At 44.0% G+C, this 25809-nt stretch overlaps 2 protein-coding genes across 2 annotated transcripts; one reads left to right on the top strand and one right to left on the bottom strand.

Moving 5' to 3' along the window:
* Positions 1-6: 6 nt before the first annotated feature.
* TYW5 (tRNA-yW synthesizing protein 5) lies at positions 7-15864 on the bottom strand. Its single transcript, XM_056861310.1, has 8 exons — positions 15748-15864; positions 13356-13510; positions 11250-11319; positions 9943-9987; positions 5478-5615; positions 4011-4098; positions 2021-2137; positions 7-265 (listed from the first exon to the last, which is right to left on the bottom strand). Exons 1-8 carry the CDS (start codon positions 15862-15864, stop codon positions 9-11), a joined length of 987 nt encoding a protein of 328 aa, XP_056717288.1. The 3' UTR covers positions 7-8.
* On the top strand, positions 13875-25497 carry MAIP1 (matrix AAA peptidase interacting protein 1). Its single transcript, XM_056861311.1, has 6 exons — positions 13875-13886; positions 18776-19120; positions 21042-21113; positions 22357-22483; positions 23949-24099; positions 25386-25497. Exons 1-6 carry the CDS (start codon positions 13875-13877, stop codon positions 25462-25464), a joined length of 786 nt encoding a protein of 261 aa, XP_056717289.1. The 3' UTR covers positions 25465-25497.
* The last annotated feature ends 312 nt before the right edge of the window (positions 25498-25809 follow it).

The following is a 25809-nucleotide window of genomic DNA, read 5'->3' as shown; positions in this document are numbered from 1 at the left end:
CGTGCCCTTTATTCATAATTTGTGCTATACATTTTTTCTTGGATAAGTAAAACCATTCTCCGGCCGTAGAAGTCTCTGTATTCCTCAGGCAGCTCGTCGAGTGTCTTCAATGCCCTGTCCAAAATCTGAGCTGCTCTTGAGGCTGCAGCGAGATCTTTGTTTCCATAAGTGTCTGTCTTGTCGTAACATTCAGCAGGGAGGTGTTTCCAAAAGACATTGACTCCAACCCCAAACTCCTCCGAAGTCACATTGTGGAACCACAGAGCTGCAAGCAGAAGAGAGCCTTGAAAGAGACCGTTGGACAAAGAAAGCAGGAATGTTGGGTAAAGACATATGTGATCCGAAAGCTGTATACAATTTCTTTTTGAAAACGCAGTTTAATTTTATTTTATAACCAGAAAATTATAATTGATTTGAAAGAATGTTTCAGGGTAACTGAATGGTAGTGGTGGTGGAAAGGGCTGTCAAACTGAACTCATGAAGCTGCCTTATACTGAATCAGACTTGGTCCATCAAAGTCAGTATTGTCTACTCAGATGGCAGCGCCTCTCCAGGGTCTCAGGAAGAGGTCTTTCACATCACCTACATGTCCAGTCCCTTAAACTGGAGATGCTGGGGACTGAACCTGGGACTTTCTGCATGCCAAGCAGATGCTCTACAAACTGAGCCACAGGTGACTTAGGAGACGCATGGGGTTTTCGAGGAAAGGGATGTCCAGAGGTGGTTTGCCATTGCCTGCCTCCACATCATGACCCTGGTATTCCTTGGTGGTCTCCAAATACTAACCATGGCTGGCCCTGCTTAGCACTGAGATCTGCTGAGATCGGACTAGCCTGGGCCATCCAAATCTCGGTTTAGACCCTACACATTTAAAACTGGTTCTGCTGTATTTTACATTCCAGCTTATGTGTGGTTTAAGAGAGACTGTTCTATTACAGAAACCCTTTTTCCAAGAAAGTTGAGGGGCCGAGTTGACAATAGCCCAACCTATACGGTACATTCTTCCACACAGGATAAATGAAACTCACTCATGATGCATCACAGGCCAGTAAACACATCTGCATCGCAACTGTTATTTCTGTTTACTTCGCATGTTGTGTTCCAACAAGTCAAATTCATGCTAAGGCCAAAAGAGCTGCATCAGATGGGCAAATTAAATGGATGTCCTCGACATGTGACTGGGTCAATAATGCTTTTGTTGCCAATGCAAATTGTAAAATACTTGCTGACAGGCTAAGATAAGAACTAGGAACAGTCGTGCAACCTCGCAACACAGAGAGCCCAGGCATCTAAACCAAATATGCCATAGAGGACACAAAGCCCCAAAGTGCCTCCTTGCGTGAATTTGTATCAGAATCGCCAGCACCTGTGTTGCTGTTGGGGGTTGCAAAGGATGGGTTTAAATTGGGGGCCCAAATCGGAGCTGTAGCCCCATTTTCTCCCTCCCTTCCCCAAACTGAGTGATCATCTTTTTTCCTTCCAGGCATGTTCACTGCAGTACTTCCCCCTTTTCTGCTATGTTGGGTGTTGCTTTTCTTGTGGAGACAAAAAAGCAATGGATGGTGCAAAGGAATAAAATTTAAAAAATAAAGTGCCCCTATGTTTTGTGCGTGAGCTTCTTCGGGGGGATCTGTCTCTGCTCAAGCATCCCATGCAAGCAATAAAACAATTATGACTGCATGGGATGCTTGAGCAAAGAAAGATCCCCCGGAAGAAGCTTGTGCAAAACGCATACAGGTACTTTATTTATTAAATTTTATTCCCTTGCACCATCCGTTGCTTTTTGTCTCCGGCCCAACCAAGTGACATTTATGTCATATCCAGCCCTCGTAACAATTGAGTTCAACATCCCTGCTTTAAAGGAAAAACACAAGCGCTTGTATCCTACACCTATGTCCAGCATTTTAAGCCTTAAGTTTTAAGCCTTCCTCTGCTCAAAATGCTTCTTCCAGCAAAGGAAGGCTTGAGAATTTGCAGAGCGGAGAAGGATACAAACCTACAGCTGTGTGTATCATCTTACCTGGTATGAACAAAACATCTCCTGCGTTGAGAACACACTCATAACGTTTGGCCTTGGCAAAGAGAGGATATCTCTTCAAATCCGGCATGTCCACATCCAACACCTCTGACTTGGTGCCTAAGAAAGGCAAACTATGACTATTGTTGCTTCTATTAAGTCGCACAGATGTCATGGCTGCCCACACAGGCTATAGGCCCAGGATGTTGTTTATCTATGTTTAATCCCGACAGCTACTCTGAGATACAGCCTACCGACTCAACTGTACCTGTGACCATCGTTGATATATTCAGCTCTCAAATATGACTGATCACTTTCAACCATGGTGTGACTTACCGGTAAGTGCAGAGATCATCAGAAATGCCACACCTCTATCTTCATGTTTTAAGTATGCGGCTTCAATCCCAGAAATGTTTTAATTAATCCTGGCCGATATAGAACTCTAGCATTTGATATAAAAATAGCAGAGAAACTCGGGTTTCTTTAAGGGTCTTGTAAGGTGACAAGCGCTCCGTATTGGGCCTGGAAACATGTAAAAATGTGTAGATCTTTCCCTTCCCAGGAAAATGGTGCAGAGACTTCTACCATTTCGTACTTCATCAATGAGCTGCCAACTCTGAGGAGATCATCTGAATGAAGCCTGAATGTTCATAAGTCATTTGGTATTACAATTTGCATTGCCCTTGACAAAATAATTGCAGTGGAAGTTTTAATAGTGTTCAAGATGCCTCAGCAGCTCTAGGGGAGCTCTACATACAGAAGAGAGATTCCAGCTCTGGACAATTTCCATCTCTCTGTACTGGGAGCTCAGCTATATGGGGACTCTTGGGAAAGGGCAGTCTGATGTGGGTGTGCGTGACAGGATCCAATCTAGTGGCTAGTCAGTAAAAGCCTGTTTGTGCCTGCAAGCATTAAAGAAAATTCAAACCACACTCTGAAGCCATAACTAGCTGAAACTTATGTGCCTGTCATGAGTCAGCCTGCAGAGACCTCCTCTGACGAAGAGGAAATAGAAGCCAGAACAGAGGGACATCCTCAGGCAGAAGTCCCACAGGAACAACCCAGGGCCTACAGCCTGCCAGAGTAGAGGATCAGCCAAAGTCAGGAGATGACTCACCATGCCTGCAGCCTGCCAGCTCAAGGACTCCAGTTGGACCTGACACCTTGCAACATGCAGTGTCTCCAGAGGCCTCACCAAGGCCACTGGAGCAGAGAAGAAAACAGGTTTGTCTGGCAATGCAGCAGGGACGGCAGAGTGCTAGACTGAAGGCTTTACAGAGGAACCTCCCCAGTAGCAGTGATGAGGAAGAGCAGGGCTGAAGCACCACCTGTGAACTCAGCCTCATCAGCATCAGCTGGCTCTGCTACAACAGCAGGAGAAGGGATTTAAGCCATCAGTTAGGCTTGGCTGTTGTGCAAGCAACTTGTCACCAACCTCTTTGTGTACCGGCCTTGTTTCCCTGCTATCCTTTGGATTCCTGGTATCCTGACTTCTCGGACTGGCTCTGACTAACGCCTTGGACTTCCCTTGCCTGTATTGCTATCTCAGACTCTGCCTTCACTGTGAATGACCTTGGACTGATCTCCAGACTACACTTACAGCCCTCGCTCCTCGCCTGCACCACGACAGTGCCTCAGCCAGGTTTCTCCTTTGATTGGCTGGAGTCCTGTGCTGCTTATCTGTTCTGTAAAAACAACCTGTAAATAAATAAATCTTCTGTGTTGTTTATGTACAAACCCTGTCTCGGTGATCTCCGTATTCTACCTGCGCACCACAAAGCTTACCTCATGACAGCGAACCCATTCCTATACATTTTGCTACCATAAGAACACCTGGTACTTGAGAGGAAGGTTTATAGTTTAAAACAAAGAGACAGCTTTCTCTTTCTCTCTCTCTTAAATACGGTAAGCCTTCTCTGGGTGGTAATGAGTTTTTTAAAAGCCTGCCCTTGCACAGTACTCAAAATTCAGTTTTAAACAAAATGGCACAGACCTGATAAATACAAATAAGGGGCATCCCGAGGGCTGTACAATACGACTCGTTTCTTCCCCATCACTTGAATCAAGAAGTTATCCATTACCTGCAAGAATGAAAGTGGTAAGTTTGCCCTTGGCACGTGTTCAGAAAAGTTTTTTTCACTGTATTCAGAAGGGGCTGTATTTGGGGAGGGGCTGTGGCTCAGTGTTAGAGCATCTGCTTGGCATGCAGAAGGTTCCAGGTTCAATCCCCAGCATCTCCAGTTAAAGGGGTTAGGCAAGTAAGTGATGTGAAAGACCTCTGCCTGAGACCCTGGAGAGCCACTGCCGGTCTGAGTAGACAATACTGATGGACCAAGGGTCTGATTCAGTATAAGGAAGCTTCATGTGTTCAGTTACAACAACCGCTTTTGACAACTGTTTTGAAAAGCTTTGGTGGGGCTTACATTTTTTGGGAAGGAAGGAGCAGAAAAGGCTTTCTGGTCAAACAAGGAAAAAAGCACCTGTCATGGAAGAGAAAGGAAACCTACAACCTGCGCTATCGCCACAGGGAGGACGTTCATGACCAGGGAGAAGCCAACATACTATCTACTTTCCTTCAACAACCAAAACCATTCAGAGTATTCTATACTATCACCAGGGACAATTCATGTCAGAAGGTGTGCCTTTTCCCACAATGCAAGTTCACTATGGCCTTTCATGCAGGGACGTTTCCCCACGGTCGCCCCTACTGACTGCTTCGGGGCTTCCTTTTGATTATGCATGCCTTTCCCGACTGTCAGGGGCAGCCTCGCTCTCCCAGTGCATTCCCGCGTGTTTTGCCCATGTTTTCCAAATGCAGTTTTAGCCAGAATCTGGAAAATACGGGCTTAGCGCGCAGAAACATGTGGGGAGAGCGAGAGAAACCTCCCCCCCACCCCAACTGTCGCATCAAAAGGAAGGGGGAAGAAATCCAAGCCTCGTTTTTTAAAAAACCTTTCTTCTGCTCAGAAAGAACTTGCAGGAAGTATTTGAATCCCCACCCCTCGACACACTACTTTGTAATTGGCTGTGAGAGAAACTAAGCTTGCGTGTCCCACGTTTTGCCTTGTGCATGGGGATTTCACCTGGGCTGAGCACAGGGGAGAGGAAAGAATCGGGTTAACAGAGGAACGGGAAGGTCTAGGATTTGTGAGGGCTGCCAGCGAGGTCATCTCTAATGGACGGAAAACTCATGCATAACTCCAAGAAACAACCGAGACAGACCGGGGGCGAACATCAGTGAAAGTAACCACCCGTAAATGACCTAAGAGCACTGAATTCTAGAGTGCAGAAGCAGCACAGGGCACTTCCAGGGCTTCAAGCCTGAAATCAAACCTCTAACCCAACATCAACAGGAAGAATGCTGGAAGAAAGACTCTGGAATAAGCTCTCTTTTTACAAAGCAGACAAGAGAGCTCAGAGTCACCCTGTGCTAACAAAGGTTTAGAGATGTGTTGCCTACATCATAATGGGTCCAAAGCTGTAGTCCTGCTGAGCCGATGCGGAAGACCGTGGAGAAGAGCTGCTCCTTCTCAAAGTATTCAGGGATCCAAATGTCATCCGCCAGCAGGGGAAACTGTTTTCTGAGGTCTGCGATATCCTGAAAAGAGAAGACCATACTTACAGCTCATTCCTGAGCCCTAACTCCTTATTATTCAAATAAGGTTCAGGATGCTGAATACACACACAGTTGTTTTGCATGAACTATGAATGTGTGGCGCAGAGTGGTAAGCTGCAGTACTGCAGTCAAAAGCTCTGCTCACGACTTGAGTTCGATCCCGACAGCACTCGGTTTCAGATAGCCGGCTCAAGGTTGACTCAGCCTTCCATCCTTCCGAGGTCGGTAAGATGAGTATCCAGCTTGCTGGGGTAAAATGTTCACAAAAAAATTAGCACTAATGACTAAATGGTAACTGAACAAACTATGCTTATAATAACAATTATGTCAATATATAACCAACCCATGATTGAGACAGGCTACTACACTGTCCGATCAGAGTGACTGTAATTGCATTCTTCAGTGATATGCATTTCATGCTAGTTTTGAGTGGAAGACCATGACCAAGACCGAAGAAACCTCAGTGAAAAGGGACTTGTACCGGAAACCCTTCTCTTTGTTGGTCTCACCATGATCTTTTCTAGGCGCTTCTACTCCTAATTCAGGAGGGCTGTACAGCGCTGGAACCCATCAGGTTACCATTTGTACGCTTTGGGACTTTGTCAGTGTCATTTGCGGTTTGCAAGATTTCAGCCATGTGGTTTTTGGTGTGATTTTGATACACTTATTTGTTGTAACCTTGCATGTACCAATTGTGATTCTCTGAGAATATATATATTACATGTTTTGACAAAATTAATACACGCACAATCGTTGTTTGGTTATATATTTATGTGTAAAGTGCCGTAATTGTTATTATAAGCATAGTTTGTTCAGTTTTATGTGTATTCTTCAATGTATTTTGCATGAGCTTTTGTATTCATTAACAGGGGTGAAGTGTAGACTGGGGAAGGCAATGGCAAACCACCCCATAAAACATAGTCTGCCTAGTAAACGTCAGGATGTGACGTCACCCCCATGGGTCAGTAATGACCCAGTGCTTGCACAGGGGACTACCTTTACCCTTTTTATGAATGCTTTATTCCAAATCCTATCTTTATTTAATTTCGTAGAGTTGGAGACTTTATAGCAAAAGTAAGTGAGGGGCAATGGAGATATATAGGTAGAGTAACATGGCTGAAATCCATGTGGGAGAGAAAAGTGCCATGACACAACCAATCCATGGCCAACAGGACCTTTTTAAAATGCTGTCAATTTTCCTAGGTATCTCCAAAACCATCAGAGCCATTCAGGCTTATGATAAGGAGGGCTCTTCTTTGACCAATTTCCACTCCCCCCAACAGTCCCACAGAATTGTTACCAGTGTTTCAGCAGGAGGGGCAGGATATGATGGTCAGCCCAGATGATATATTGTTAACCTAGATTATATATTAACCTAGTCATTAACCCAGATTACATATTGTTGGACTAATGGCCCTACCTTATTAAATATGTTTATAAAGAGATTCTAGCCAACATAGTTGGTGATACGGCAAAGAGATTGTCTCCACTGGCCAGTCCAAGCAAAGCTGAACTCTGGAGATACTCATAACTCCAGTCATCAAAATTAGAGGACAAAGATAACATTCTTTCAGTCTACACCTGGATTTTATTACTTTAGGAGAAGAAGGTCTTCACCACCACCACCCCAAGTCCTTTTCTTCTCCACAGCAACAGCAGTTAGCGAATTTGGAAGAAAGGTATTGTCGAAGGCTTTCACGGTCAGAGTTCATTGGTTCTTGTAGGTTATCCGGGCTGTGTAACCGTGGTCTTGGAATTTTCTTTCCTGACGTTTCGCCAGCAACTGTGGCAGGCATCTTCAGAGTAGTAACACTGAAGGACAGTGTCTCTCAGTGTCAAGGGTGTAGGAAGAGTAATATATAGTCAGAAAGGGGTTGGGTTTGAGCTGAGTATTGTCCTGCAAAAGTATTGTCCTGTAAGTATCAAGATAATGTGCTAATGAGGGTATGGTATGTTAATATGGAACCATTGTATCCTGAAGTGATCTGTTAATGTGTGTAATCCAAAGCTAATCTGTATGGCTATTGTTGAATGTTGTCTTTGTCTGGAGGTTTTTCAGGGCAGGAAGCCAAGCCTTATTCATTCTTAAACTCTCCTCTTTTCTGTTAAAGTTGTGCTGATGTTTATGAATTTCAATGGCTTCTCTGTGCAATCTGACAAAATAGTTGGTAGAATTGTCCAGTCTTTCAGTGTCTTGGAATAAGACCCTGTGTCCTGTTTGTGTCAGTCCATGTTCAGCCACTGCTGATTTCTCAGGTTGGCCAAGTCTGCAATATCTTTCATGTTCTTTTATCCTTGTTTGTATGCTGCGTTTTGTGGTCCCGATGTAAACTTCTCCACAGCTGCAAGGTATACGATATACTCCTGCAGAGGTGAGGGGGTCTCTTTTGTCTTTTGCTGATCGTAGCATTTGTTGTATTTTCTTGGTGGGTTTAAACACTGTTTGTAGGTTATGTTTTTTCAAAAGTTTCTCCATCCTATCAGTGACTCCTTTAATAAATGGCAAGAATACCTTTCCTATGGGAGACTGTTTTTCTTGAGTTTTCTGATTTTTGTTTGGTTTAATGGCCCTTCTGATTTCATTCTTGGAGTAGCCGTTTGCTAGCAGTGCGTGATTTAGATGATTAGTTTCTTCCTTGAGAAACTGTGGTTCACAGATCCGTCTTGCACGGTCCATTAATGTTTTGATTATTCCTCTTTTCTGTCGGGGGTGGTGGTTGGAGTTTTTGTGTAAGTAGCGATCTGTGTGAGTTGGTTTCCGGTAGACAAAAGACAAAAGAGACCCCCTCACCTCTGCAGGAGTATATCGTATACCTTGCAGCTGTGGAGAAGTTTACATCGGGACCACAAAACGCAGCATACAAACAAGGATAAAAGAACATGAAAGATACTGCAGACTTGGCCAACCTGAGAAATCAGCAGTGGCTGAACATGGACTGACACAAACAGGACACAGGGTCTTATTCCAAGACACTGAAAGACTGGACAATTCTACCAACTATTTTGTCAGATTGCACAGAGAAGCCATTGAAATTCATAAACATCAGCACAACTTTAACAGAAAAGAGGAGAGTTTAAGAATGAATAAGGCTTGGCTTCCTGCCCTGAAAAACCTCCAGACAAAGACAACATTCAACAATAGCCATACAGATTAGCTTTGGATTACACACATTAACAGATCACTTCAGGATACAATGGTTCCATATTAACATACCATACCCTCATTAGCACATTATCTTGATACTTACAGGACAATACTTTTGCAGGACAATACTCAGCTCAAACCCAACCCCTTTCTGACTATATATTACTCTTCCTACACCCTTGACACTGAGAGACACTGTCCTTCAGTGTTACTACTCTGAAGATGCCTGCCACAGTTGCTGGCGAAACGTCAGGAAAGAAAATTCCAAGACCACGGTTACACAGCCCGGATAACCTACAAGAACCAATTGGAAGAAAGGATTCATCATCTTACTGCCTGTTGGGGCAGTTCTGAACACACGAACACAAGAAGCTGCCTTATACCGAATCAGACCTTTGGGCCATCAAAGTCTATCTATTCAGACTTTGATGGACCAAGGTCTGTATACAATACTGTCTACTCAGACCAGCAGCGGCTCTCCAGGGTCTCAGGTAGAGGTCTTTCACATCACCTACTTGTCTAGTCCCTTTCACTAGGGAGACCGGGAATTGAACCTGGGACCTTCTGCATGCCAAGCAGATGCCCTACCACTGAGCCATAGCCCCTCCCCAAGTTCCAACAAGAACTTCCATGATGATAATTCTGGAACGGTAGTCGTGATAATCTGCAGCAGCAAAATTAAACAATGCAGTAGTCCCTTAAGGATTAACAACATTTATTCCAGGATAAACTTCTATGAGTCACAGCTCATTCTGTCAGTTGCGTCATGCGTCTACAGTTTTGCTACATGAAGTTTCTAGAATGAGTTTTCCCCTTTGTACGGATGATCTTGGTCTTTAATGGTTAACTGGAACCAGTCAGCTGTCTCGGACAGCATCTCATTATTTCATGCAATTAGTTGCAACGCCAGGAAAAAAAGCTGTCCTGTTTTCAGACAGGGATTTGCTTTTTTGCAAGAGGGCTTCTTGAAAATGACCAACACCTGGTCTAAGCTCCTGCAGTGGAGTAACAAACTAACTCTGCCACCAGCCCCGCCCAGTCACTTGAGTATCTAGCCCCTGCTTCCCTCCCCAGAGGCCGATGTTGCCCTGTTCCCTTGTTATTTAAATGTCTGGTTTTGAAAAGTGAAGGCTGGTGACATGTGTTTGAGAGAATGTCACTCACCTTCCGAGGGTCTTCGCCAAGAGAGCGCAGATAATACTTTTCATCCTCAAAAACAAAAAAACAAAAACTGCAATGAACGAACAATATAAATGGTCGTCATCTGTAACCATCTCGTTGAGCTAATGAAGCATTTATATGGAACTCAACTGCTTGACAAATTCCACTCATTTTCCTATTTTTTTTACAAAACTGATTTTTAACAGGTATATGACATAAGGAAACCCCCAAAATAAACGACACAGGATTATTTAAAACTATATTCCAACCCATCTTGAAGTTTAATTAATAACTGTGTGCCGTCAAGTCAGAACTGACTCATGGCAACCCTTCATAGGGTTTTCAAGGCTAGAAGAGAGGAGAGGTGATTTGCCATAGCCTTCCTTCACGTAGCAACCCTGGACTTCCATGGTGGTCTCTCACCCAAGTACTAACCAAGGCTGACCCTGCTTACTTTCCCAACTCTGACAAGCCAGGGGGAGGAGGAGGAGAGTTGGTTTTTATATGCCGACTTTCTCTACCACTTAAGGAAGACTCAAACCTGCTCACAATCACCTTCCCTTCCCCTCCCCACAACAGACACCCTGTGAGGTAGGTGGGGCTGAGAGAGCTCTAAGAGAGCTGTGACTAGCCCAAGGTTACCCAGCTGGGTACATGTGTAGGAGTGGCAAATCCAACCCAGTTCTCTAGATTAGCGTCCGCCACTCATGTGGAGGAGTGGGGAATCGAACCTGGTTCTCCAGATCAGAGTCCACCGCTCCAAACCACTGCTCTTAACCACTATACAGCGTTGGCTCTCAAAAGCTTCACTAGACAATGATAATCATAACCAGATAACTGTCCCCTTTTTATCTCCACTTCCCTTTGTTCTCCTCGTTGTCTCAGGGCAGGTATTTCTCTTCTTGTCACATTAATGGCACTGTACGATTAATAAATAATCATAATAATATTCACTGTTGTGAATTATCTGCATATAGAAAGAACAAATCTCCCCAGGTATGATGGTTTTTGTCAGGGCTGGAATGTGCAAAGAAATATGCTCTCTTGCTGTAAGTACATCTCGAAAGAGAGATCTCCATGACAGCATAATTAAGCGTAGGTAAGGCTTCCGTTACAGTGCCCACTTACTGGGAGTAAGTGCCACTGGATTCACTGGGATTTACTTTGAAGTAAACACGTACAAGATTGAACTGCGTGCATAACTTCATCTGGAAAGTGGGTTCATCTTTTGAGTTACAGCCTACTTTTTTCCTCACAAAAATTTAACTTTCACGGTAATTTCAGTATCAGTAACTAAACTGTATAGTTACCTCAGAAATAAAGTACTCCGTGTGTTTGGGTTCAGCTGCTCTCTTTACAAATTCATCAAAGGGCAGTGTTCTGAAAAGAAAATAATAATAAAAAATTCAACAGGCACAAATAAAAGAAATTGACAATGTATTTCATACAAACAGGAACTTTAAAAAAAACACTGAGATTATGTTAATGCTTTCTCTAGACCACGGGTGTCAAACATACGGCCCGTGGGCCGGATCCACCCCCTTGAAAGATCTTATCTGGCCAGCTGAGGCAGCCACACACACCCGCTCCTGATCTGGGCTAGTGGGGCATGGCCCAGCCCAACCAAGTGACATTTATGTCATATCCAGCCCTTGTAACAAATTAGTTTGAAGCTCCTGGACTAGATCATCTGCTTCAATTCCGCACAAAGCAGAAGGCTTTGGAACTGGTCCTGTTGATTAACACAATAATCCCAAGCATGGTTATGTCTTAAAGTTATGTCCGTAAATCCTAAAACCAATAGTATCTACTTGGGATGAAACTGCTTCACCGATTTGTGGCTTAATTTGCATGTACATTTTAAACTTTGCATGCTATTACTGTTTTTGTGTTTTTTTTACGTCACGTATGCCATACAGAACTTCGATGGGACTTAACTTCCAGGTATATTTGGAGAGGGTCTGGCAGTAAGTCTCACTAACCTCCCCAGAACTACTCTGTGACTTTAATTTACACTTGCAGCTTTGCACAGAAATAATGCTTTCATATTCCTTTACGTAGACCACTGACTCATTATCAGCTCAAAGTGTAAGCCAGAGTACAAGACGTCCTCTTTGGAGTTCAAATTGGTCACAGTCTAGACAAGAGGAAAAAAGCTAAAGAAGACAGCAGAGGAATTTTTCATGGGCAAATGATGAAAAACAATTGGATGCCCTGAATTCTGTTAGTCCCTTCATCCAGTTTTGGTTCAATTGAAAAAGAGGCATAATTATTTAGCCACATGAAAAGAAAACAGGTCCGGGAACCAAAGGAAGGCCATCTGACAATTAAGTTATTAGAAAACAGTCCCAACTAATTCAGGAGAAATTATGGTGGTACTGTACTACACAATCCTAATGCCAAAAAATAATTATTCCTTTTTTAAAAAAAACAATCCTTTAATTAATTATGATTTCAAATAACAGAACACAGCCAAATTCATTCTAGAATGAGAGTTTTGTGGAGACAAACATTCTAAAAGTTAATGGCAAAAGTTTTTTTTTCAACAGAAGAAGCAGAAAAGGATTCCTGAAGTTTAATTGTCTCCTGAACATGCTACATCTTTTGGATGACCTTCCCCCAACCCATAAAGTTCATTAGACAAACTTGCAAATTTCAGCACTTCGTGTTCCACTTCTTCCTCACGTACCCAGCTCCGACGTGGATTGTGTACATGCTCACGGGGGCATTTCTCATCCCAGCTCTTAACAAACACACCCTGGGGAGGGGCTGTAGCTCAGCGGTAGAGCATCTGCTTGGCATGCAGAAGGTTCCAGGTTCAATCCCTGGCATCTCCAGTTAAAGGAACTAGGCGGGTAGGTGGGGTGAAAGACCCCTGCCTGAGACCCTGGAGAGCCGCTGCCAGTCTGAGTAGACAATACTAACTTTGATGGACCAAGGGTCTGATTCAGTATAAGGCAGCTTCATGTGTTCATGTGTCTACCATGTCCAGCCTCAGAAACCAGAGCTCACACTCCTGGCTGGAGCTTGTGATTTCCCTCCTCCCTTTTAACAAATCCTAGTTGCAGGTGGGGTGTGTGTGTTTAGCACACACTTTGGAAAACTCTCGACCTCAATTTTTTTTCACATCTACCTCCAACAAGATAAACAACCCAAGGAGGAAGCTTTGCAGAAGAATGATCTCACCAGCTGTTTCTGGAAAGCACACCATTATAAAGTGCAACCCTAGGCAGAGATCCTCTGCCTAGGATTTCACTGTAAAACTCCCGTAGCAGAGCAAGACGGCAAACAAAATTTAGAGCCCCATTATGGAAAGTAAAAGCATTAATCCTGATCAAAGGTAAGAGTGCAAGTATGGAATCTCGAGACGTTATCAGCATACCATTAAAAACAAAATAAGGCTTGGAATGAAATACCTATACACAAAGTTCTTACTGAGGAAATCCATCTGTGGCACAGCAGAGACGTGAACCTTGACTTCTTTACTTCCTACTGCTTGACTAAGGTAATCCACGGTCCATTTGGCTGTGCAGGGGCCCAAATCTATGCCTTTCAGTACTGCCGGCTTTCTCTGAGAACGGGGAAAAAACAGAATTAGTCCATCATATACCATCTTTTTACTGCCTTTGCCCATTTCTTGACACATGTAGTATTCCTTATTGTGATCAGTCCAATACTTAATTGCTCTATTATCAGTCACTAGGTTAATGGAAGAAGAAGAGTTGGTTTTTATACCCCACTTTTTCTCTACTTTTACGGAGTCTCTGGCGGAAGACACTGACCGAGAGAGAAAGACAAATCGCCCACTTAGCTATAATGTACAAATTAGATCTAAGATTGATGGAATCAAAGAGTATGTGTGTTTCACTTACAAAGACAGCTCTGAAACCATAATCCTTTAAATGGAAAAAAACAGGCACTTGTATCCTACACCTATGTCCAGCATAGTTTTAAGCCTTTCTCTGCTCAAAATGCTTCTTCCAGCATAGGAAGGCTTGAGAATTTGCAAAGTGGAGAAGAAAAAGAGTTGATTTTTATATGTCGATTTTCTCTACCCTTTAAGGAGAATCAAACCATCTTACAATCTCCTTCCCTTCCCCTCCCCACAACAGACACCTTGTGAAGTAGGTGGGGCTGAGAGAGTTCGGAGAGAACTGTGACTAGCCTAAGATCACCCAGCAGGCTTCATGTGGAGAAGAGGGGAAGTCAACCCAGTTCACCAGATTATAGTCCGCTGCTCATGCAGAGGAGTGGTTCCCCAGATTAGAGTCCACTGCTCTTAACCACTACAAGACACTGGAAATGCAGGCACCTGCTTTTAAAGTGGAGGATCTCATTCAATAGAGCATGCATTGAAAGATACTGTATTATATCGATGTCATTTCTACAGTCATTAGCACTGTACTTTTGTCCCTTTCGTCTCATTCTTCCTCACAGCATCCCTGTGAAGTCACCACAGAGGACTATCCTAAACTTTAAAGAATGGTGTTATCCATTAGTTTCTAGTCAAAATCTTCAAAGCCCAACAGAATGTACTGTTGTTATATATTTTATTTATTTATTCAAACATTTATATCCTGCCTTTCCTCGTGGTTCAAGGCAACTTAAGATAATAGTTAAAACATCCGCAGCGAACAACAAAAATAAAACAGCAAACCTATTCTTGTACTATTATTATTTGTTTTTCATAACCTCATATACCGGCATCTGTCTAGACAGGATCTCTTACAAAAACTTACACTCAAATATAATCTGCAAAATCTTTAACTAATGCAACTAATTCCTGAGAGATAGCCATATTAATCTGCTGCAGCAGACATAAACGGCAATCTTGGAGCCCCTTCAAGATTATGCATAGTTGGTGGTTATGTAAAAAAATTAGAAGATTTTGGCAATTAGTTATGAATGAAACTAATAATTTTATTAAAGTAAAAATCAAGCGAGATCCCGCTTTTTGTTTATTGGGCATTCCAAATAGAGAATTGGATAAAGGTGATAGAGTCATATGCCAATATAGCTTTGCAGCAGCTAGAATTATAATTGCAAAAAAGTGGAAGCAAACGATTAAACCTTCAATTAGAGAATGGAGAGAAAAACTATGGTTATATATGCGGATGGCCAAAATTACAGTATCTTTACATGCTAAAGACATGGAGGAATTTAAAATTATGTGGTCAAAGGCCGCTGCATATTGGGATAAATCGGCAAAAACGGATTTTAAAAATTTAATTAACGAATTATAGTATAATGTGATTTTAATTAATGTATAATAATGTGATTCTCTTTTATTAGTCACTACACCCCATCGGAAGTCCATTGGTGATGGGCACTGTGGTGGGTGGTGGATTTTTGAAGTAGGGCGTAATATATATTTCTATATGTATAACAACGTATGTGTAACAGAATTGTACGCTCTATCTATGTTGGTATTATTTTTTGTCTTTTTATTTTACTATTATTATTTTTTCTTTTTTTTTTGGATTTATTATAAAAATCAATAAAAAAATTATAAAAAACAAAAAAAAGATTAACAAAAAACTTTATTCCAGGAGAAACTCTTGTGGGCTACAGCCCACTTCTACCAATGCAAGGAAGGAATCTGCAATAAAAATAAAAATTCCTGCACATGGAGGATCCACTCCTAGCATAGGTGGAAGTGGGCTCTAGTGCAGGGAACTTTCTGCTTGTTCAGGTACCCCAAGCCAGGTGCCACCAGACTCCCACAGATTGTATGACTCTGTTCGACAATCGTTAGAGGTGATCCCGGGAGATCCAATGCAGGGCTGAGGCCAGCCAGGCTTTTCCTACCAGTGGGTAGATCTCCTGCAGGAAGCGCTCCCGGGAGACTCCAGGGTACTGAGCCAGGGCGATGACCGGCTGCCCCTCCATGGCCAAGGCGCCCAGCTCAGCCTCCCTCTCGCCCATTTCCTCCACAGTGTGCAGCTCTCCTTGCTTCCTCCTGGCAACTGGAGCTGGCTTCACCTCTTCAGAAGTGGCCTCCAGGCCAGAAGAGCTGCTGCAGGAATAAAAATTGTGTTAGGCTGCAAGGGACCACTTACTGGATTTGGAAACTCCAGTTTCCATCCCCCGCCCCGCAGAGAGAGGATGGAACAGAATTAGAGTTGAATCAAACATGAAGTTAAGAATCCAAACCAGGAATACCTTTAATCAGTATCCCAGGTTGAAACTGTACCCACACCTCCCTGGAAGCAAGCTCCACCGAACACAGTGGGGTTTACTTCTAAGTAGATTCACCCAGGCGTGCGCTCTCCAGCTCTTGACTGCATTGCACCAGTGGGCAGGTTTGGAAAGCAATCCCAAACTGATCTGCTCGGAATCCTACTGAAGTCTATTCAGTGCTCCTTGCTCCCAGATAGGGTTGCCAGACTCCAGGTGGTTGCTGAAATAAATCACATCTCTTACTATTCCCTATTACTATGTATGTGTGTGAAAGCTGGACAATGAAGAAAGCTGATAGGAAGAAAGTGGTGTTGAAGGAAGAAAGTGGTGTTGGAGGAGAGTGTTACAGATACCCTGGACTGCCCAAAGAACAAATTAGTGAGTTCTAGATCAGATCAGGAGTGAACTGACCCTAGAAGCTAAAATGACTAAACTGAGGCTATCATATTTTGGTCACGTCATAAGAACATAAGAAAGGCCCTGCTGGATCAGACCAAGGCCCATCAAGTCCAGCAGTCTGTTCACACAGTGGCCAACCAGGTGCCTCTAGGAAGCCACAAACAAGACGACTGCAGCAGCACCATCCTGCCTGTGTTCCACCGCACCCAAAATAATAGGCATGCAGAGTCACTGGAAAAGACAGTCATGCTAGGAAAAGTTGAAGGCAGCAGGAAAAGAGGAAGACCCAACAGGAGATGGACGGACTCTAGAAAGGGCGCCACGGTCCTCAATTTGCAAGACCTGAGAAAGCCTGTCAAAGATGGGACATTTTGGATTCATAGGGTCGCCACGACGTCTGAGAATTTGGAACAGAAAACTGTGCAGCAAACCAAATGGAAATTTTCCCCTGCATAAATGACCCATGAGTCGGAAGAGACTTGACGGCACTTAGCACACACAATACATACATACATACATACATACATACATACATACATACATACATACATACTGTGACAGTACCCCAGAGATCTCCCGGTAATAATTGGCTTCCAGACTGCCAGGGAAGGAATTTCTGCCTAGCTACAAGCCTGCTCTGTGCACTGGGTAACTGGGCTAAGAGTCATGGAGTGTCAGAGGGAACGATAAACAATGATAGGAGAAACTGGATGAAACTGCAACTGTACTGAGTCGCCTTTCTGTCTGTAATACAATCAGATATGCATAACTTGTTGATGTATCGCCATAACTTGAATTTGGATAAATGTCTCTGCCTCAGCAAGGATGTTCCTTGATACTTACTGTTAATGATGAAAAGAAGGAAATGTTGGAAATTCCGGATAAAGGGATTAAATTAAGAGATTTTAATTTCTTTTGTGGCAAAGATCAAAAAGGAAAAGATTAAATGGAACTGGTTAAAGGGATTGGCTTTATGGTTACGCAATTATATATGATAATTAATTTAGAATTAATATGTTTTAATTGAGTGTTTTGGAGAAATGGAGATTTATCAAATAATTAATTTTTAAGGAATGGAGGGAGATGTAGGGGAAGTTGAAAATTTTCTTTTTTCATTTTTGACTATACAAATATTTTGACAATGGTTCCTTCCTTTTATTTTATAGTTGATGTCAACTGTTAAACTATTTGTTTAATATTTTGGAAAAACTTAATTTTTAATGGGACCTGGATATTACTTGATCTAATCCCATATTTACACTTTCTATTAATTTTATGTTAGAAATTGATTTAATTGTTAGATAGGATAAGGATATGTTAATTAAAATAGTATTGGGGTTAGCTCTGTTAGCAAAATATTGTCGAAGGCTTTCACGGTCAGAGTTCATTGGTTCCTGTAGGTTATCCGGGCTGTGTAACCATGGTCTTGGTCTTTTCTTTCCTGACGTTTCGCCAGCAGCTGTGGCAGGCATCTTCAAAGGAGTAACACTGAAGGACAGGGTCTCTGTTAGCAAAAGTTTATACATTTCATTTTAAGATAGAAGAGGGTGGGGGGGGGGAGTCAACTTGCGATTAATTTAGTGATATTATAGAATTTTTAGCATTATTAGTTTTTGTTAATATTGGATAATATGCTTATATGTTGATATATTAAAATGAGAAAATAAAAAAATATATTTTTTAAAAAAATGTCTCTGCCTCAGTACAATCGGGACTCAGAGATTTCTGCCCATTAGGGCCTCTGAGTCAGCAGCTGCAAATAAACTGTTTTCTGGATAACGATCTTGGGTCTCCCTCTCCCCCGCGAACCCCTGTTTTACTGCAACTATGCATACATACATGCATGCATGCATGCATACATCAAAGATAGGACATTTTGGAGTACTTTCATTCATAGGGTCGCCATGAGTCGGAAGCGACTTGACGGCACTTAACACACACACGCATACATGCATACTTGCCCTGATGGTGGAGTCGCTGTAGAGAGACGCCTGCTCAGCTCCACGAGAACACACCCCACCTGCTGAGACTCTTCTTCCTCCTCCAGAATATAAACCCCGATTTCCTTTTCCTTCCGAGGGGCTGAGCTCACCCTAGGCCGTCTTCCTCAGCACCCCTTCCCGCGAGTAAGCCCCGCTGCCTCCGGCGGGGTCACCAAGGCCGCCGCCGCTCCTGCTGCAAGGCGGAACCTTCGACGCGCGGCTGCCGTTCCCGCCCGGGCGCCTTTCGAGAACGGACCGCGCGAGCACGGGGGAAGGGGATGGCGGCCGGACTGAGGCGGGGGGCGATGGCGCTGCCCGCGGGGCTCCGCTGCGGCCGGCTGCCCGCCGCGGCCCACCCCCGCCGCGGCCTCCTCCTCCTCCGCCCGCCGGCCGCGCCGCGGGCCCCGTCCGGCCGCCTCGGGCCTGCGCCCCTCCGGCCGCCCTGGCCCCCCGCGCGGCCCTACAGCGGCGGCGGCGGCGAAGGGGGGCGTCGGAGCGTGGTGGTGGTGGGCGTCCCCAACCCCCTGATGTGGCTCCGCACCCGGCTCTACTTCTTCCTCATCCGCGCCTACTTCGACCAGGACTTCAGCATCCACGAGTTCACGCAGGGCGCCAAGCAGGTGAGGCCCCGGGGGCAGCACCACAGAGTGGGAAGGGGCCCCCCCGGGGTCATCTAGTCCAACCCCTCGCACAAGGCAGGAAACCCACAACAGGAAGCCAAGCCTTCTGAAAACCTCCAGACTAACAAAGACAACATTCAACAATAGCCATGCAGATTAGCTTTGGATTACACACATGAACAGATCGTTTCAGGATACAATGGTTCCATATTAACATACCACACCCTCATTAGCACATTATCTTGATACTTACAGGACAATACTTTTGCAGGACAATACTCAGCTCAAACCCAACCCCTTTCTGACTATATATTACTCTTCCTACACCCTTGACACTGAGAGACCCTGTCCTTCAGTGTTGCTCCTCTGAAGATGCCGGCCACAGCTGCTGGCGAAACGTCAGGAAAGAAAATTCCAAGACCACGGTCACACAGCCCAGATAACCTACAAGAACCAATGAACTCTGACCGTGAAAGCCTTCGACAATATTTACTAACAAGAATATTTTCTGGCAGGGTATGAGCTTTCGTGAGCCACAGCTCCCTTCTTCAGATACGGCTAGAATGTGAATCCATCCGTCTTTAAGTAGAGGAGAGTGAATTCAGACAAGCATTAGTATGTAAATGTTAACAGTATGTAAATGTGAATAGCAGGCGTGATGGGATGAGGTGCGGTATGCGGAAGATGGGGTTAGGTGTGGTGTGTGTGTTAGGTGCCGTCAAGTTGCTTCCGACTCGTGGCGACCCTATGAATCGACGTCCTCCAAAATGTCCTATCTTTGACAGCCTTTGACAGCTGCTGGCGAAACGTCAGGAAAGAAAATACCAAGACCACGGTTACACAGCCGGGATAACCTACGAGAACCAATTTGACAGCCTTGTTCAGGTCTTGCAAACTGAGGGCTGTGGCTTCCCTTATAGCAGGGGTGGGGAACGTCAGGCCCGGGGGCCGTATAAGGCCCGCGATATCGTTTGGTCTGGCCCTTCATGGTTCCTGGCAGATCTCTAGCATGGAAGGATGCTGCCCTGCCTGAATCTCTTGGGCCCAGCTGCCCTACCTCGTGGGGTTGTTGTATCACGATGGGTAGCCATGTTACAGTGCTTTCTTAAGGAATGGGCTTTCTTAAGGAATTGAAATGAATGAGCTTAGACTGGAGTAACTGTCCTTAGAAATGCACTGTTGGTCTGTCAATCGCAGTAGAAAAGAGCCAGAGTCCAGTGGCACCTTAAAGACCAACAAAATTTCTGGCAGGGTATTGAGCTTTGGTGAGTCACAGCTCATTTCTTCAGAGACTTCAGATATCTGAAGAAGTGAGCTGTGGCTCATGAAAGCTCATCCCCTGCCAGAAATTTTGCTAGTCTTTAAGGTGCCACTGGACTCTGGCTCTTTTCTATATCTGAAGAAGTGAGCTGTGTCTCACAAAAGCTCACACCCTGCTCTTTTCTACTCATAGGGTGGTTGTGAGGAGAAAATAAAGGAGGGGGAGAACCATGTAGGCTTATCTGGGGGGGGGGGAGTTAAAATGCCCTAAAACAAATAAATGCAACAGGTTAAGCTTAAAAGTGGATGATGGAGGTTCACCACGGTAGGGCTGTCTGAATGGTACAGCAGCTAAAATAAACTTTTATTTGTGCTCCCCCTTCTCGCAACCCCTTTGGGCTTCTTGCTGGTTATTACTTATAAAGCACCTAAAATTGTACACAATTTGAATAGAAGCCCTGCACACGGACTTAAAATCAAAAAGCATGAATGGAAAATGCATTCCATTTGTGGCAAATGAAATGATGTCAATTTAAATGTGCTTAGGCCCATTTTCTAAATCATAGAGCATGTAAAACTATTCTGTGGAGATGTCTGCTTCCTCAATGTTCCCGGAAAATTAAATAAGTGGATCCCCCCCCCCTCTTTTCTTATCTTCCAGGCCTTTGCTCATGTTTCGAGGTTGATTTCCGAGAGTAAATATGATTTGCTGGAGGAGTTGATATCTAAAGAGGTAAAAAAAAGTAAATACCCATTTTTGTGGTGAAAACAACTCACCCCCTTCTGTTACTTAATCTGCTTTTTTTCAGTTTCTTAAGTGTATTAGAGGGCTTTGGGGCTACTTTGATTACAGTTTGTGCAGTATTTCCTCTCCTCTGCTACAGATCTTCAAGTGATCTGTCTCTGCTGATAGTAGCAGAACTGAGTTGGGTGACTGGCAACTGGATTTCTAAAGAGAATGGGAAATGGATTCTTCCTCCTCTGACCTGTGCTCCTGCCACTACCTGCTGCTCCATCCATTCTTCTCCTGCACCTCTGCTTTACCTGAACACATTTAGCTGCCTTATACTGAATCAGACCCTTGGTCCATCAAAGTCAGTATTGTCTACTCAGACTGGCAGCAGTTCTCCAGGGTCTCAGGCAGAGGTCTTTCACATCACCTACTTGTCTAGTCCCTTTAACTGGAGATGCCGGGGAGATGCTTCCCCTCTGAAGCACACACACTGCAAAATCTTCATGAATATTCATAACTAAAATTCTACAGGAAACAAGGGAGCTAAGGCTATGAAACTGGGGTGATATGCTAGACCTATGCAGTTGGGTTTCTAAGTTTGATTGGACTTCCGGGTACTTCTGCATTTTTTAATTTTTTTTGTTAAATGTAATATTAATGCAAAAACAAAAGCTATCATCACAGCAGCAATTTACAGATAACTAGCAGACAATTGTCATCTGTCTGGTTTTGTACAAACTATTGTAGCTATATAATTCTTGAACTGTGAAAGAAAATGAACCACAGAAAATGAAACGGAGAACCTTGTGGAAGATTGCTGGATTCCATTGCCCCTTCCCCCCCCTCCCATGCAGAGCAGCAATTGTTTCCCAGGCAGCCATCAGGTCTTTGGGTGAACTGGCAGACTGCCAGTGGCAGGATGAGAGAAAGGAAGGCTGAGGTCGGGGATATCATTAAATTTATATTAACCCATGTAGAACTTAAAGTCAAGGTATCATTAGAGAAAGAGAAGCCTTGGGGAACAACATGCAGAAAGGAAAAGCACTAAAACTAAAGCCCTTGTTTGCAGCTGGGAATTAAGTACCCATTCTTCAACACTTGTACCTCCTCATGAGTACTTCTGCATTTTGTTTTTCCCAAGCATTGATTATGATAGGCAGCAGTAGCTGGCTCACTATGTAGATTGGTTTCAAGGCTCCCGTGTCCTACGGGATCAACGTTAACAGTTCTCCTTCTGCGTCAGATGCTTCAGGTGCTGAAGGAGAAGGTCTCTTTGCTGTCTGAAGACCACAGAAGCGCCCTGGCTGCTGACATGGACGAAATAATGTACACGACGGCAGGAGACGTTGGCATATACTACGAAGATAGCGGTACGCATCCCTTTCAAAGCATTCGTACAGACGGGAAAGACTCTGAGTCAGACCTTTGGTCTGTCGAAGTCAGTATTGTCGACTCTGACTAGCAGCAGCTCTTCAAGGTCTTGGGTTGAGGTCATTCTTCATACCATCTACTATCTGGTCCAGCATGGTGCAGTGGATAAGAGTGGCGGACTGTAATCTGGAGAACTGGGTTGGTTTCCCCACTCCTCCAAATGAAGCCTGCTGGGTGACCTTGGGTAGTCACAGCGCTCTCAGAACTCTCTCAGCCCCACCTACCTCACAGGGTGACTGTTGTGGGGAGGAGAGGGGAAGGGAAGGTGATTATAAGCAGCTTTGAGTCTCCTTAAAGGTAGAGTAAAGTGGGGTATAAAAACCAACTCTTCTTCCTTTTAATGGGAGGCATAATACCTGCAACTTTCTACATGCAAAGCCGATGATGTGCCTCGGGTCCATGAACACATGAAGCTGCCTTCTACTGAGTCAGGCCCTTGGTCCACCAAAGTCAGTATTGTCTAATCAGACCGGCAGCTGCTCTCCAGGGTCTCGGGCGGAGGTCTTTTACATCACCTACTTGCCTAGTCCCTTTAACTGGAGATGCTGGTGATTGAACCTGGGACCTTCTGCATGCCATCTGTTACCAGCTGTCGCAGAAAATTCCCATTATATTCTTTCAGTTCAAATGCTGTTGTGTTGGGGGTTTCAGTCAGTCTTGGAGTGCTTTCCTCACCTTGTTAGTGTATCCTTGCCATACTAACCTTGCCTGTGGCATTTGTATGAGCCCCAAGCAAACCCTAAGTATCTTTTATTTGTTTTCTGCTCAAGGCTATAACTTTATGAACAGTACTAGAGAAATAGATTTCTTTTCTAAAGTGATAAGGGCAGCCTATGGTGGAGATGGGTTTTTAATTTAGCTCCCAGTCTCCTATCAAGGATCCCGGTCATTTTGACCCTCTTAGTTGGGGAGAAACCATAGCTTGGCAGTGGATCACAGATTTTTGCAGAGTGGCTTTCTGAATTGGCGCTAATCATTTGAAACAGAGAATTAGAGCCATTCAGCATTCAGCCCAATCTGGACCCGGCTTCCATGTGTCAGAAAGTAACACTACAAATTATGTTTTAGAGCCCATTGTGTGAAAGTTTATCAGGAGCTCTTAAGCTCTGCTGGCTTTTTCATTTTTACAAGCAGCAACATGTGGGTGATTATTTTACGTATCAGACCATGCAGTATCAGACAATGCAGTATCATGCTCCTCTGATGCTGGGGAGAATAGGTATGCATCATGAGTAGTATCCATTTTGACTAGTAGCCATGGATAGCCCTATCCTCTGTGAACATGTCCACTCCCCTGTTAAAAAACGTATGCACTATTCTGCTCACTCAGTTTAATCCATAGATTCAAGCTGTAGAAGTCCCTTTCCCATTCTGTTTGTAATTTCTCCTTCATCTTGCAAACAGGAAGAAAGTTTGTTAGTATCCTGATGCGCTTCTGGTACCTGACCAACGCTGACCTTCCTGACGAAACTCCAGATGGAACCAAAGTCTTCCAGGTTGTGTTTGGCGATGAAACGACCAAGGAAACGAAACGCCTCTTGACAGCAAACTATGAGTAAGCCTGTCTGCGACATTCTGTTGGGGGGGGGGCTTTCTTTTCTCTGTCTGAAGTTCGATCAAGTCAATGCCTGGTATCCTGCTGCTCTGTTCAGCACAGTTTGAAGCCTTCCTTTGATGCAAGCGGCTCTTCCTGTGGCGGAAGAGCAGTTCCAGGAAGGCTCCTTAGGCTGGAGGAAGGTGTGCAGATCGGCTAAGTGGAGTGTTAATTAACAGCCCGTTGCATGTTAATCAGGGGCTCTGTTTTGTGAAGAATCCCCTGTGGTGGTCATAATAGGCCACAGCACCATGCTTGTAGAGAGACAGTATTTCCACCCTAGTGTTTCCACCCTGTGAGTGAACTGGAAAGGGTGTTGAGGTTAACCCTGTCTTTGTTTGCTTCCCTAACAATATATTAGCTGGTACCCAACTTCTAAGAGCCTCGTGGTACAGAGTGGTAAGATGCAGTACTGCAGTCCAAGCTCTGCTCACGACCTGAATTCAATCCCAACGGCAGTCGGTTTCAGGTAGCTGACTCAAGATTGACTCAGCCTTCCATCCTTCCGAGGTCGGTAAAATGAGTACCCAGCTTGCTGGGGGTAAAGGGAAGACGACTGGGGAAGGCACTGGCAAACAAAGTCTGCCTAGTAAACGTTGGGATATGACATCACCTCATGGGTCAGGAATGACCTGGTGCTTGCACAGGGGACTACCTTTACCTTTGCCCATCCTCTGCTATAAAATTATTTCCAGCACTCACAATAATATATTCATAAATATATTTGTATGTACATGAATATCCATTCAGTAATTTTGTTCCATTCAATAATATAGTTGCAAATCAAAGGTATATTTTACATTTGTAATACAAGCCTTACAAATAAACACCTTCTAATACAAAATAAATGGAGACTGTTGCTTTTTCTCTTTTATGCAACACTTCATATATCACAAGTAGCAAATTTGCCTGCTTTCGTGTAACAGGTTAACTCCATGCTTCAGTTAACAAGCTCCTAGAGTTCACTTGTTTTGTAGAGGTTAACTTCTTCAGAACCTTTTTAACCTCTTTCTGAATTTGATCTTAATGGGACATATATATTTATTGAGCTTCCACAGCTCTTTATATAACGCTTTTATCTTAGGCTGTGCTGCATTGTTTTCCTTGTGAGTTACCAGCACATAATCACCTTCCTTCTTTGATTCAAACTCCAAACTGAAATAATTTTATAGCAGAGGTTGGGTGCCAGTTTTGCACATTTAGTACTTGACTTGACTTGTATTTCTTTTGGTTGTTTTTTTTTCAAGGTTCCGGAGAGAATTTACCCAAGGTGTAAAACCGGACTGGACAATTACCCGGATCGAACACCCAAAACTTTTAGAATAAATTCACTGAACACCATTTTCACGGACCATTATCGATATTGGGGCATATCGATCTTCTCGCTACGGGAGCGATACAGTCTCTTGTGGGCTGATTTTGTACTTTTCCGAATACAGTATGTTGCTGTGGTACCTAATAATAAAATGTTTTCCAGCAGAGTTGGGAGCAATGCCACACTTGTGTTCTTGACCTACCTCCAAAAGGCTTCTTCCCAGGCCCTGTGCAACAGGAAGCGTGCTGGGCTGTTACACTCCGAGGCCTCTCTGTGCAGAAGCTGGCTATTAGTAATGGGACATTAAATCCATTTTTCTCTGGTGACAAGGTTCATATTGTAAAAGGGGTAACTGG

Source organism: Euleptes europaea, chromosome 15 (genome assembly GCF_029931775.1).
Source record: "Euleptes europaea isolate rEulEur1 chromosome 15, rEulEur1.hap1, whole genome shotgun sequence".
In the NCBI taxonomy this organism is placed as follows: Eukaryota; Metazoa; Chordata; class Lepidosauria; order Squamata; family Sphaerodactylidae; genus Euleptes; species Euleptes europaea.
Note: the sequence above shows the minus strand (reverse complement) of the source record. Positions and strands in the feature narration are given on the sequence as shown.

What these genes read in the sequence shown, in the direction of transcription:
- MAIP1 (XM_056861311.1), top strand. An exon ending in TCACGCAGGGCGCCAAGCAG is followed by an intron (nt 19,121 to 21,041) that starts GTGAGGCCCCGG and finishes CTTATCTTCCAG; the next exon opens with GCCTTTGCTCATGTTTCGAG. An exon ending in AGGAGTTGATATCTAAAGAG is followed by an intron (nt 21,114 to 22,356) that starts GTAAAAAAAAGT and finishes CTTCTGCGTCAG; the next exon opens with ATGCTTCAGGTGCTGAAGGA.
- TYW5 (XM_056861310.1), bottom strand. Translation starts at nt 15,864, where the DNA reads ATGGGCGAGAGGGAGGCTGAGCTGGGCGCCTTGGCCATGGAGGGGCAG. An exon ending in TGCAGGAGATCTACCCACTG is followed by an intron (nt 13,511 to 15,747) that starts GTAGGAAAAGCC and finishes CCCCGTTCTCAG; the next exon opens with AGAAAGCCGGCAGTACTGAA. An exon ending in TTGGCGAAGACCCTCGGAAG is followed by an intron (nt 5,616 to 9,942) that starts GTGAGTGACATT and finishes TTCTCTTTTCAG; the next exon opens with GATATCGCAGACCTCAGAAA.